This window comes from Rhipicephalus sanguineus, chromosome 2 (genome assembly GCF_013339695.2).
Source record: "Rhipicephalus sanguineus isolate Rsan-2018 chromosome 2, BIME_Rsan_1.4, whole genome shotgun sequence".
Classification (NCBI taxonomy): Eukaryota; Metazoa; Arthropoda; class Arachnida; order Ixodida; family Ixodidae; genus Rhipicephalus; species Rhipicephalus sanguineus.
Window position 1 is genome coordinate 12,066,337 of NC_051177.1, and position 14,019 is coordinate 12,080,355.

At 50.4% G+C, this 14,019-nt stretch overlaps 1 protein-coding gene and 1 long non-coding RNA gene across 5 annotated transcripts in view; both read right to left on the reverse strand.

Annotated features, from left to right (window-relative positions):
- LOC119382414 (ubiquitin carboxyl-terminal hydrolase 35) overlaps positions 1-14,019 on the reverse strand; it is a 223,412-nt gene that overhangs the window by 142,637 nt on the left and 66,756 nt on the right. For all 4 annotated transcript variants that reach the window (XM_037650109.2, XM_049412195.1, XM_049412196.1 and 1 more), the window contains exon 6: positions 482-709. In XM_037650109.2, coding sequence (XP_037506037.1) covers positions 482-709 — 228 coding nt within the window. The remainder of the gene's footprint in view (positions 1-481; positions 710-14,019) is intronic.
- LOC125757095 (uncharacterized) lies at positions 4,870-5,877 on the reverse strand. Its single transcript, XR_007415047.1, has 2 exons — positions 5,487-5,877; positions 4,870-5,064 (listed from the first exon to the last, which is right to left on the reverse strand). It is a non-coding gene; the product is annotated as an uncharacterized LOC125757095 (long non-coding RNA).

Genomic DNA, 14,019 nt, shown 5'->3' on the forward strand with positions numbered 1-14,019 from the left:
CGATGAGGCGTTCTTGCTAGATGACGTACTTTGTGAGATCAGGGCTCGTTGACAAATAGGTGCAAATTTGTGAGAATAAACTTTATGTTAAAGAGACAGGGCGTGCAAACATGGACACGAGAGAGAAGTGGTGTCTTGACTTCTCTCTTGTGTCCGTGTTTGCATGCCCTGTCTATTTAACACGCTTACCAACTAGCTGTTATTTTAATAAACTTCAGATTGAAGCTAGCGCTCTTCCTTCGTTGTGTCTTCATTTTGTTGCGCTTCTCATTCAAGTTAGTGCTACCTCACCTGGCAGAGACAAAAAAGATGTATGCCTGAGCGTTTGGCTCTGATGCCCATCAGCACTGTGCCATATTGAGGTATAACTGTAGAAACAAACGTTCCCCGCATGTGTCACTTTCATTCAAACTCCGTGACAAAGCCTAAATTGTTTGAGAAGAAGCATGTGCAGTGCGATGAAGCACAAGTAGATACACACCATGTCGACAGAGGACTCAAAGAGGTCAGTGATGAGAGCGAAGCGTCCTGTAGCCACAAATCCACGCAACGCTGCTGTGACCCAAAGGTGCATTGAGCTCATGCCAGGCCAGGCCAAACACCGCAGCAGCCGACGGGATGCCCGCACCAGTGGTTCCACATCAGCAGAGCCACTCAGACTGTGGCTCATGGAGCATGTGGCCGTGGACACCAGGGAAGGCGGCAAAAGCTGCACAATCGACAGTCACCACCTTGGATACACTCTTTTGTCAAACCACTTCAAAGCAACAAGCATAGTGAGGGAACAGAGTGCGCATGTGCATGACACAGCCAATGGACTGGTGTCAGAGAAACTAAACCAGTAATGTTTCCCCTCCTAGGGCAGTGAGGCACACTCGTATGCCATGCGAGTAGACCAATGTGCAGTGTCCCACAAAGTCACAACATTAGCCTTACCAGCCACGTTGCCAACTCTTCGACTGTGTTCACATCTTTGTGGCCAGACCACTTCCATCGTCATAGATGTCAGTAGACTGTTAACGGAGTGGCTGTGCCCTTACAGGGCAAAACTTTCAAATCCTGAGCCTTTTACATTATACATGGTCCATCCCAAGAACTGCCACCCACAAGAGGCTAGGTGCCAGTTTGTGTTCCCCAGCCATCCTCCAAACACAAATAACCACAGCAGCACCACCCAGATCAACAAGCATAAAAAGGGCACAAAAATGTGCAATTGTGAGCACAAACAGATAGGAAAAGTCACACAGTGATGCGATACTGTGGCTCCACTTATACTTAAGAGTAAAAAAAATTTTGTGGCATGAGGCAACTAAAGTGGATGCTTTAGTGTGTTGGTATGACATAATGCAAAGAAAACAGCGCAAAAGGCAGAGCACCTGAAGAAAGGAAGACACACACAACAATGCTGACTTGCAAAAAAGGTTTATTCGTCAACACCGCACAACATATACTTGTGCAGTCCAAAACACAAACAGAGCAGGAACGTAGAAATGATAAACAAAGATAGAACAAATAAACCATCAGCACCATCACTACAAACCATGCTCACTGTACATACAACCATCTGAGAGATAATCAATTTCCTAGCTTGGCAAGGCAATTGACACGAGAAATCCTGGAGGCTTTGGGAATGGCTAGGCTGGGCAGCGTGTACGTGAGCAGGCCTCTGACTGCCTTGTCAGGCAAGGAAATTGATGATCTCTAAGATGGTTGCAAGCGCAACGTGCATGGTTTGCAGTGATGATGCTGATTGTTTGTTTATTGTATCTTTGTTTATCATTTCTATGTCCCTTCTTTCTTCGTGTTTTGAACTGCAGAAGTGTATGTTGCGCGGTGTTGACGAATAAACCTTTGTTGTAAGTCAGCAGTGTTGTGTGTGTCTTCTTTTTTCCCGGTGCTCTGTCTTTTGCACCGTTTTCTTTTCGCATGAGGCAACATAGTAGTACTACATTAATTTTTAACTCAGTCATATACATTCTGAAGAATTTAGGCTAAGTATTTTTTCAAAGCGACAATACGTCGTCGCGAAAAAGTATCGCATAAGTTGCACGCGACAGTACGTTTCTCGACGAAGAGGGGTGAAGCACGCCGACCTCCAACGATACGTACAGCTGCGTACTGGCAGTGTTGGTCCCGGTTCTTCCGCTGATGTTGGCTACAGCCTCAAAGAAAATAAAAAGCATCAAAAAGTCGTGGCCAAACAGTGTTTGCTAAATCGGTGTGCAGCGCCACGATCGAAAGCAATGGAACACTGCCGCAACCAAACAGACATTTATGGCCCCTACGCGCATGTACGAGTACACTGCCTGCAAGTGATGGGAGACCACAATATGAAACCCCACTGAAGTATGTCTGTGAAGCCACCAAAGTGAGTCTAAGCCACGAAAACCTCGTAATGCACCAAAAACACGAGGTATCGCACCCACGGACCTTCCTGAGGGCAGTCTGTCGCCGATCGCACCAAACCCTACAACAGCCTCGCTGCCGTTCCTTGTGCACCCGCCTATCCTCGTCGACAGGGCACCACCACCTAGGGTGACTCGATGCCAGCCCCATTGCTCGCACGGCGGCAAATACGCCAACCCGCTGGCCACGCATGCGCCATGAGGCGAAAATGACTTTACAGGGGGTGACAGCACCACCACATCCCCCCAACCTTAAAGGGGCCCTGGAACACTTTTTCAGCATGGTCAGAAAACGCTGCCAATCAGTAGTCGAGGCTCCTGAGAACACGAGAGCCAAACATTATAGTGCAGCACGCGGCCTGGGATTTACAACAAATTCTAAGTAAGCTAAAAACGCTAGGCCTGCACAGAAAGCACAGCACAGTCACAGCAAACGCTGGAAGAGCGGCATTTCTTGAGCCCGTTAAAAACTCTCTTGGGGCAAGTACACTAGTAACGTACCCACTATGCCACAAATCCTAATTTTTGTGAAGTCGGGAAGCACCCACTACCCACTGCTCCAGTATTCGTAATTCTGCCGAGAAGCGAGCTACTATCTGTAAGGCATTACAGTCAACTGCCGATTTTTCGGACATGCTCGAAAATTCGGACGCTCTCGCGGCACCGTCACCAGCCCCATAGACTTCAATGTATTAGAACGTCCAATATTTCGGACGCTGAAGCTATTGCGCGTCCGATTTTTCGGACTTTCTGCCGAAATTGCATGTGCGAAAGGCATTATTTGAAGCCCCCACCTTTGCCGCGTCTATCATCTCGTAAGTTCGAACCAGCGCTTTCGCGAGTCGATCTGTTTGAGACAGTAGCAGAGCCCGAAAGTCAGCTTTGCCGCAATGCCGACGCGTTATGGGGTGAAGCAGACCAGAAATTCAAAGGGGCCGCTATCGCGCGATGTTACGAATAAGCAGCGGAAATGCACGGAGGCGTGATGGCAGCAGCTGGCAAACGCGCCAGTACGGCTTAATCGCTGATAACCCTTACGATAAGCATCTACAGTTAACTGCTCGGTAGTGCACGTGGCCTAGCGCAGTTGCATGCGTACTGCACGCATTTAATAGGCGAGAACCCAAATGCGCCGCGCCGCCATTCTTGCTGCCTCTTTCTGCGAGACCGCTAAGTGCGCCGCGTAGACGCGTTGCCTTCGCGGACGAAACCAGCTCGCCATTGCTGCGCCCGTGTGCGGTCAGGAACTAAGTGCGCATCACGAACCCTTTCATGATAAATGCGTGCGTACGATACAGCAACAGTAAAGTGACGGCGTCAGCTTAGTTGGCGATGTGCTGCCCACAACTAGAAACGATCGGCTTGACACGGCAGCGAATGCTGCGTATCGGCGGCGATGTGTGTGCGCATGTTTACATGCGCACACGCATCGGGGAAAGCCGGTCGAGTCGTCCGCTCTTCCGCCACAGTCTTTGTGTTCCGCGTCATCGTTTACAAACGCTTTATGCGAGAGAGCCGTAATATATTCCGCGCTTTGCTGTTATCAGCGGCGCTCATCACGAGATGCAAAAGTGGCGGTTGGCACGTACTATCGTGAGCAATCTGAGCAGGGGGAGGTTACTCCGTATACCTCCCATAGGATGCCTTAATTCATGACGTCAGCGCTGGCAGCGCCAAACGTCCCTTCAGTTAATATCCTGGCGGCTGGGATCCAGAGACTCGAACGGCAGAATGGCGGCGCACACGGTATGCGTCGTCATGGCAACACTAACACCAGCCGCGCCTCCTCTCCTAGCACCCTCGCGCGCGCCGGGTTTTTCTCTTTTTGTTTTGTTTGCGTGCGCGGGCTCCCTCTCTCTTTCTTTTATGACCCGCTCGCCCCTCCGCCGCGTGCTGCGCCGTGCAGCGCGCTGGGCGCTTTTTTTTTTTTTTTTGCATCCGCTGCGCGTGCTGCGCCGCGCGTTCGTTGCGCGTTTGAATGTGCGCAATTTGCAATCAGGCATTCTGCAAACACTGCAGTCGTGCAGCATGTGCCAGAACGCAAAAGATTGAATTGCACTCACAACACAAAATATCTTTGGTCTCTTTTTATTCTCCTCGTTTCCGAAAATCAACATTCTATCAAATGTGGTGCGATACAGGCTCAGGATATTAACATACACGTGTTCATGATCACTAAATAACACGAAAGTTCTCGGCAATGTTAAGAATTTAAAGAACAGTGGAAAAAAAAAAACAGAACATAACACTAGGGCACATATTGAAAAACACAATATTTATACTGACAAAAGTGCAGAACAGCTTCTGATATATGCGCACGATATTGCACAAAATTATCATAACTAACAAAATTGAACATTCCTGAAATGCAAAAACAATGAAAGCAGTTGAAATACCTAAAAGTAGAATAATAATGTAACGACCATTTTAAAGATGTCAAAATGAACTCCACATATAACACAACTAATATTGGCCGCACTTTATTGACTACATTTCCAAAAACGTTGATTTTCATATAACTAGTGATGATAAACGCGGAGAAAATAAACGGCTGATATCGGATGATTCATGGCATCTCTTCTTGAAGTGCGCCGATTCTGCAATTCTTCAGCTTTTCTCTGGGCGCACCGATCAGCTGTGTTGCGTTCCGAAATACGCCCTAAAGAAAAGGGCAAGTTTCAATCAGATAAAGAGCGCCGTCGATTCGTGCAAAAGTGAACTCGTTTGTTCGTCTCAGTGCAGCATAAGTTTTCATACATCTACCTAATGTCTCACAAACGTGGTTATAGGCGATGGGGAGTAATTAACCGGAGACAAATGCAAAGCACACACTCAAGCACGCGGTTCTGTGAGAGTTGTAAACCTGTAACTATAGTTACTTTGCATGGGCTTCATGTCCGCTGCTTGTTCGTACAACGATTTAAACGCAGCATCCTGCCCTTTTCAAATCAGTCATTTTTGAAAACAGTAACTGTAGCCCCACTGCAGAGAACAGCTACTCGGTATGGACGTGAATTCAAATTGACACAATGAAAACCGCGACTCAAAGTTCGTTGTCTGTCTGTCAAAGGGCACGCTCACCTGTCGTTCTTTTGGGGGCCGGCACATATATTCCGGGACTTGTTCTGGAAGTATTCAAGCAACAAAGCACTATGCACGAACAGCGCGAGTCGTAAAACATCGCGTCGCACAAGCACACAGCGAGCGAGCACCATGAAACGGACGAGCGACGACGGCTAACGCACGCCTTACCAACGCCAGACACGAAACTTTCTAACGGATTTCAAAGTCGGCGGCGCCAGCAAGGCGGCGGAAAGCGCGCCTCCCGCAGGAAAGGGAGTTGATCCCGCCAGAGAGGGGGTTGAAGAGAGTTGGGAGGAAAGAGACGGAACGCAGATTTTAACTCTGATCCCAGTCGACAGATGGCGCCTCAATTTGCCATACCGGTCACGTGGGTTTCTTTCACTAGCCTGATCTGAGCTCGAACGCGCGAGCGCGTGGCGAATAGCCTCGAACCCTACATCGGCTGATTCGCAGCGGCCACTGTCGGAAACAAAGTGGAAAGGGCGCCGCGCTTCCGCTAGCTGTTGACACTCCCGCCTCAATATCGTTGCTACAAAAACTGTAGCTTGTAGCGTGTCAGTGACTGCTAGCGGTGATATGAATTCACATCAACGCGCACAGCCACATCCAATGACCCATCAGACTATGTAGCTACTGAGATATCGGCTGTGATGTAGCCTGCCGTGATGCACAGGCCATGCTTGTATTATATCTAGGTGGTGCTGGCCGAGCGTTTTGCTATGCCTCTTTTATTTATTATTATTTTTCGTGCAATCTTTTTTTTTTCGCGTTTTCATTGCTAGCGGCCGATGGCACGCAGTCAGCTGCCGTTTCGCAGCAACGCTAGCGAAGCGTGTGTGCCAACAGTCAGCGGAAGAGCGCCCCTTCTTTCCCCTCCGCTTTCGGCAGCGCCATGCACGTATCACGTTATCTCGGTTTTGAGGCTATTCGCCACACGCTCGCGTGTTCGAGCTCATATTGCTCACGATAGTACGTAGAGGGGTTCGCGGCAGGTAAAATGCCTGATAATTGTACTGGGAGGCATTAAAGCTATTTCGGACGTGGCTGTCGCGATTTGACCACTTGAGCAGAATAAAAAGCATGAATTTGTTTTTTCGGACGATTTCGCGGTCCCTAGGGAGTCCGAAAAATCGGCAGTTGACTTATGTGCACTTTGTTGACGCGACGGTTATGACGATGAAGAATTATGGCTGAGCCCTTTGTGATGGGTTGGAAGCTTTAAACAACCCACTAGTTACGAAATTCGCATTGTGTGACGCCCGGTCGGTATTTCACTCTGCCACCACGCTATATAACATACGTTAATGTGGGAAAGAGAGAGAGAAGGAAAGAACTTTACTGAGACCCTCAGGAAATGGATCATTGGGGCCTTATGGGCCTCCTTCGCAAACAGTAGAAGTGCAATGGCGAAGAACCCACTACACTATAAATCATCATAATTTTTGTGAAGTAGGGAAGCAGCCACTATGCCATTTTTCGTCATTCTGCGGAGAACCGTGGTACCCGCTAAACACCTGTAAGGCATTATGTGCACTTTTTTGATCCTGTGGCTGATGACGATGAAGAATATAGGCAGATCCCTTTGTAATGGGTTGGAAGCATTCAGCAACCCACTCGTTGCACGATTCGCATTGTGTGACGCCTGGTTATTTTACTCTTCTACCTCGCTACAATACATATGTTAATGTGGTTACTTCCCGACATGAAACCTGTATGGGGTCTTTTTGCAAAGCAGTTTCAAGCATTGGCATGGCTCTGAGGTAGAATGCAGGGCTCCAACGCAGAGGGCCTAGGTTCGAACCCCGTTCCATACTGGAATTTTTCTTATTTCGTTTTTTTTTTTGGACGCCGGCGGTGGCGGACAACTACGGCGCCAAAAACGGCCTTTGTTGTGATCTCATAACAGCTTTCGCTGTAAAAGCGCTTCCTCTTCTCTCGACAAAAAAAGATGCTTACGGCGTCACAGCCATTAACCCTGCCATTGGCTGATTTGAACATGGCGCGCTCGGTAGTTACTGCGGCCACCGCGAAAGGCCGTCACTTGCCCGCGCACGTGATCGCACTGAAAATATGCAGCACGTTCGAAGAAGAAAAGAAAAGTGCTCAAGGCGCGTGACATACCTTCTTCCCCCATGCCACCCCTCCCTGCTTAGCTTCTGTTACATGTAGCTGGAAGAAGTGGAGCCGAGACCCGAGCTCACTGCGAGCACAACATGAACTGTTCATTCCTTTCCAACTGCCCCAGCCCTGCTCTCCTCACTCCCTCTTCCGCTCGCAGCAGTAGGCGGCGCTACAGCTGGTGCAGCACACACTACCAATTGTCACACTCCTCCCCCTTCCGTTCTTGTCATGGAGAATACCGGTTCACAGGGCGTCTTGTTCGGCCACTTATTCGCAGTGGAACAGGGCTTCCTCCCGATGGAATGACTGCTTGTGGTAGCCCAGTTCCATGGTGGGACTGACTTTGTGGCTTTTCTGGCTCAGCAGCAGCTCCTGCAGGCTCCAGAGGCTCTGTTGCTAGCTGCTCAGCTGGCTGGTCTACAGGCACAGTGTTTGCTGGTGGTGGGTCTAGAGGCACAGAGTTTGCAGGTGGTGGTGGTGTCTGTTCGAGGTTGGGGCGAATGTGGTCCCCATGTCTGTGCCACATAGTTCTATCTTGTAATACAACCTCAGACGAGGCGCAGCTCGTAGGGCCGCTAACAGAAGCAGGTACCCATGGTGGGGCTGATCATAAGTTCCTGGTGAACAATGGGGCACCCGGGTGCATTATTGGCGCAATGCGGCAACCCTTGTCCGCATGCAGTTTTTGCTTTATCTGCTTCAATTGAACAGACGATCGAAGACTTCGGTGCATGACATCCAAGGGTGTCTTTATACTTCTCCCCATGAGCCACTCGCACGGCACGGCCTGTTACTTCATTAGGCGTTGAACGGTAGTGGAAGAGCACCCTGGCCACTTGTGTCCTGAATTCACCCGGTGTGCTTTTCTTTAGTTTATCTTTGATAGTCTGTACCACCCACTCTGCAGCCCCATTGGAAGCAGGGTGATAAGGAGGCACCAGCATGCGACGAATGCCATTCCTGTTCAGAAAGTCGGCGTACTGGATGCTGGTGAATGCTGGCCCATTGTCTGAAACAATGATGCCTCGCACACCATGTTGAGAAAAGACAGTCCTGAACACAGAGACTGTGGCCTCTGCAGATGACGATGGAACAGAGTGAACTTCTACCCATTTGGAAAAAGCATCCACCATCACGAAGAAGTAGTGTCCCATGAACGGACCCCAAAAATGAACATGGATCATGGACCAGGGCTTGTCAGGAAATGGCCATGGCATAATTGGTATCCTCCGGGCAGACTTTTGGTGTGCTTGGCAAACAGGGCAGCTGCACACCTCGTTTGTCATGTCATTGTCGATTCCAGGCCACCACACATGGGACCTAGCAATCATCTTTGATTTCTCAATTCCAGGGTGGCCAGCGTGCAACAGCTTAAGGACTTGCGATTGCAGGGACTTGGGAACGATGACACGGGCTCCCCACAAGAGGCAGCCTTCATGCAGACTAAGTTCATTGGTCCTTGTAGTATAAGGCCCCCAGTCTCCACCCTCCGGAAGAGGACTCCCGGTCAGGACAGCCTCAGCCAATTGAGACAGCATGGGATCTCTTACCGTAGCCTGTCTAACGACTGCAGGTGACAGGACATCAGGGTATGCTTGTTCTAACATGAAGACATTTGCAGGCGTAGAGTCATGAACCTCAGTTGCGGGAAGAGGTAGCCGACTGAGTCCATCAGCATGGCCTAGCATACTGCCGGGCTTGAATTGATAGCTTGATAGTGTGAGTGCCCACCTGAGGACTCTTGGTGATGCCTGGCTTGGCACACCTCAACTTGAACCAAAAAGTCCTAGCGATAGCTGGTGGTCTGTTACAGCAGTGAACGGCCGTCCCAACAGGTACTGATGAAACTTGCGGACACCAAAAAGCAAAGCAAGGCCTTCCTTGTCAGTCTGACTGTAGTTCCGCTCAGCAGCAAGCATAGTACGTGAAGCAAAAGCTAGATCTTTCGGTTTCATCTGCTTCGGTCTGTGCCAAGACTGCACCCACACCATAAGCGGTTTCTCAGAATAGTAGTGGGCCAATACAGGTGCATTTGATATAAGCCTTTTACTTGTGATGAATGCTTTCTGTTGCTCTTTCCCCCAGCTCCACCTTTCCCCACGAAGAAGCAGCTGATGCAAGGGACGCAGTCTTGCTGAGATGTTTGGCAAAAACCGTCTGTAGAAATTAAGCAGGCCAAGATAGCTTTGAAGCTCCTTCACATTCTGTGGCTCTGGTGCAATGACGATGACCTCTACCTTCTTGGGGTCGCGCTTTAAACCTTGCTTGCATATAATGTGGCCCAGGTATTCCACTTCGAGAGCAAAGAAAACGCACTTCTCCGGCTTCAACCTAAGGCCCACTTCCCGAAGTTTCTGCAAGACCATTGTCAGATTCACCAAGTGGTATCTGTCGTTGATGCCTGTAATAACAATGTAATAAAAGTACACAGCTCTTTTCGGCACACTACGAAGCAGATTTTCCATCTCTCGCTGAAAAATAGCAGGTGCGGCTGAAACGCCAAAAGGTAAGCGTGTATACTGGAAGAGACCCATATGTGAGTGTTGATGGTCACGAAATTGCTCAAGGCGCGTTGTTGGGCTAGTTGGTTTTGATTCATGAGACTGGAGTAGCGCGCAACCACAAGGACAAATGTGTGTGTGTGTGTGTCCTCCTTTGTTCTTGTGGTTGTGCACTACTCCAAACAGTTGATGGTCCCATATTCACGGCTTTCTGCATCCAGAGGTATCTGCTGGTAGGCGTCTCGCAGGTCAAGTTTTGTAAACTTCTGACCTCCCGACATGGCTGCCCAGAGGTCTTCAGCACACGGAACTGGGTAGGTTTCCATGAGTGACACAGCATTGACTGTTTGCTTGAAATCTCCACAAATTCTTATTGTGCCGTTTTTTTCTGAACAGGCACAATCGGTGCTGCCCACTTGGCTGTCTTCACGGAAATGAGAATGTTCTCACGCTGCAACCTCAGGATCTCCTGCGTTACGAGGTCAACCAATGTAAACGGCAGTGGGCGTGGTTTGCAGAATTTCGGTACTGCATCTGCAGGCACAAGAATTTTGGCAGAAAATCCCTTGAACATGCCAATGCCTTCTGCAAATACTTCAGGAAAACGAGCAATCAACTCGCGGACATCACTAACTTGGTTAATTTGTTTGAATCCTTCGACACCAATGCCCAAAGCGTGGAACCAGTTGCACCCAAGCAACGTTGGAGCAGTGCCACTCATGAGGTACAACGGAAGGACCCATTCGCGCCCCCTTGTACCCGACGCAAACGTTTGCCTTGGCCTTGACTTGCTTGAGCTCCCCACTAAACCCGCGTAAAAATACGTATGAAGGTTCTAGACTCGCTTCTGGAAAGGCACGTTGTGGGGATCCGAGGCGTGCCCGAAGCCTCTGCACGGGCATTTCGCCATTCTGCTAATCCCTTTCCTCTCCCGTTCTCCCGCGACGGCAAGTGGCGCCATCTTGCACAACGTGCCGGCTCTTGTGGTGGCACTGCACGCGGTCTCGGAGCAGCGAGATTCGGCGTGACTGAGGCACGTGCACGCCGGGACTAACTCTCTCCTCGGACGCCGCTAGAAAAGCACGTGTTTCCTTCTGGTCCGATGTCCCCTTTGGGGAATCGCCAGACTGTAGCCCGCCTGGGTGCCTCGGCATCCTCAGCGGGCGTGTTTACCCGAGTGTTAGCTCCTATTCCGTACGTTAAGCCAAAGAGCCGTGCCTAGTGCTCATTTGTGGGTGTACTACGTGGAACCGCACTTGCCGGAGGCCCAAGCGTACAGAGATTTGCCCTAGCTCTCGTGACCAGGTCCAGTGGTCATCGCGAGTGCACAGCATAGCCGCAAGGGACCTCTTCCTGAGCAGTGTGTCAAAGCTCGCAATTGCCAGCTGCAACGTGCTCGCGGTTCCCCTTGGTGTATCGTCCGCGCAAGCAGCCCGTTGCTTCCCCATGTCCCGGGAACGGATGTTGTGCTGTGTTGGGGTGCCGCCAAAGGCAAATAAAGTGTTTGTGTGTGTGTTGTTATATCGAACACTGTGTTTTTGCCGCGCGGCGCTCAACGCCTTTGCTAGCTGAGTGCGCGTGGAGCAGTGTGCTACACGTGAGCAGGCCACGGTGGACGCGGCCCTATGGCTCACTAAGCCTGAACCTACAGTAGTCTTTGACTGCAGTGAGTATCGAGGCTACCACAATGTTGAAACTTGTCTACCGGCATTACGGAGAAGCTTGCCCCGGTGTCCAACTCCCTCGGAAATGGTTTCCCGAACATTTCCACGGTGAAAAGAAAGAGTGGCACAGTCGGCTCACCGCTTAGGTGCCACTTGTCAAAAACATGAAGCACGTCGGCGTCGTCGACAGCGTTTACCTGTGCGGTACGCGTGGATCGTGGTGGTACAGTTCTCACAGCAGATGTGTTTCCCTTCACGAATGTGTCGGCCTTCCGCAAGTTGCAGTCGACTGCCAGGTGCCCCACTTTCTTGCAGTAGTGACACTGCGACTTTCTGTGTCTGCACTGCGACGGTAAATGACCTCTGTCGTTGTAGCGGTAACACGCCATGCCCTTGGCCATGGACGATACCCGGTGAGCTGGCAAACCAGCTAAACTACTTGAAGTTGCCTGACACAGTTCACCGGCATCCTATTTAGTGGCTTCCATTGCCAAGGCAGTCTTCACAGCGTCTTCGAATGTGAGGTCGGGAATCTCAAGTAGCCGCGTCTGAACCGCTGCGTTGTTTATGCCACATACAATTCAGTCTCTCAGCATGTTGTTGAGTTCGGTTCCATAATTGCAGTGCTCAGACAAACACTTGATTGCCGCAAGAAAGTCGCTGACTGCTTCTCCTTCGGAACGCCTCATTGAACTGAAGCGAAACCGTTGCACTACTACGGATGGGGTGGGGGCGTAGTGCCTGCCAAATATGGCCAGTATCTCGTCGAGCGTTTTATCTTGGGGCGTTTTTGGCTTTACAAGGTTACGAAGTAGTACATAGGTATGAGGCCTGCAGCAGCTCAAAAAAATTGACCTTTTCTTTGCTGGTACGACGTCGTTGGCTTCGAAGAACTCTTGGACATGCTCCACGTAAGCAGGCCAGGCGTCGCCTTTCCCCTTGAACGCTTTGATCCTGCCGAAGGTAGGCATGGTTGTTCACGTAGTTCGGTCTTCGTCGCCAGTTACACGTAGCCGGAAGAAGTGGAGCCGAGACCCTAGCTCACTGCAAACACAACATGAACTGTTTATTCCTTTCGAAGTGACCCAGCCCTGCTCTCCTCACTCCCCCTTCCACTTGCAGCAGTAGGTAGCGCTAGTAGCCGGCGGCGCTACAGCTGGTGCAGCACACAGTACCAATTGTCACAGCTTCCAGCGTATTTGAGGGGATGAGAGAAGAGAGAAAGCAATTACAGCGTGCAACATATATTTGCAACTCCGCTCGTACTGGACGGATTCTAAAAATTTTTGTGGCGGTCAATTCGTGAGGAAATAAGCTCCTTAAATGAAGTCATTCCATGGCTACTTGTAAAGTGTTGCAGGGCCCCTTGAAATCAACACATATCCAGGCTTGAAAAAACTTAAACAAAACAGCTACACAAACTCTACGAAAGAAGACAACGCATGTGACGTAAATATCCCCAGGAAATGTCCGCACGCTGCAACACCACCGCTGGTTGACACCACTGCACTGGCTCAACAACATGGCCTGAGCCCCGGACCCGCAAAGGCAACGTGGCAGTCGGCGCGAGAAAGCGTCGCTCACGCCGACACGTCTTCTAGTTGCGAGCAGCACTCACGAGGCCGCCGGTTTGAAGGCAGTTGCGCAGGTCACAGGCATGTCCATTGCGCGAGATGTCTCGACCGCATTCCTGGCCAGTGGCGAAGATGATGTGCAGAAGACAGGCAGCCACGAGTTACCTCACTCCTGCTGCGTACACTCAAAACACTCTCGAAAGAACGGTGCAGTAAGACAAAGAAAAGGGAGCTATGGGGGCATAGCCCATGTGGTACTATGTTCACTAGGATGAGGAAAGCAAAGTGTGACACCTCAACGCCACAATCAACCTGGTTGTGTCCCACGTGCGACAGGCAGCTCCAAGGAGACTTGGGCCTAACGAGTCGCTCGACAACAACCGGCATCCAACCAGCACCCAGAATAGGAGCAAAAGAGGCAGCCATGAGGAGACATCAGCTCTTTGAGGTGGCCCTACACCGCTCGCTGTGCACACAGTAGCTTAACGAGCGACGGCGCCCACCGTACATCCCAAACGGCCCGGTATAACAGCACCCGGCGTCGTGCCGCAATAGCAGACAGCCGACACCTGTGGCCCTTGGCCACCTGGCTATTTAAGCCGCAACTCCTAGAGTCAAAGAGACAGAAGAAACTATTGACAAAAAACTCTGACTACCTACGATGCTTCCG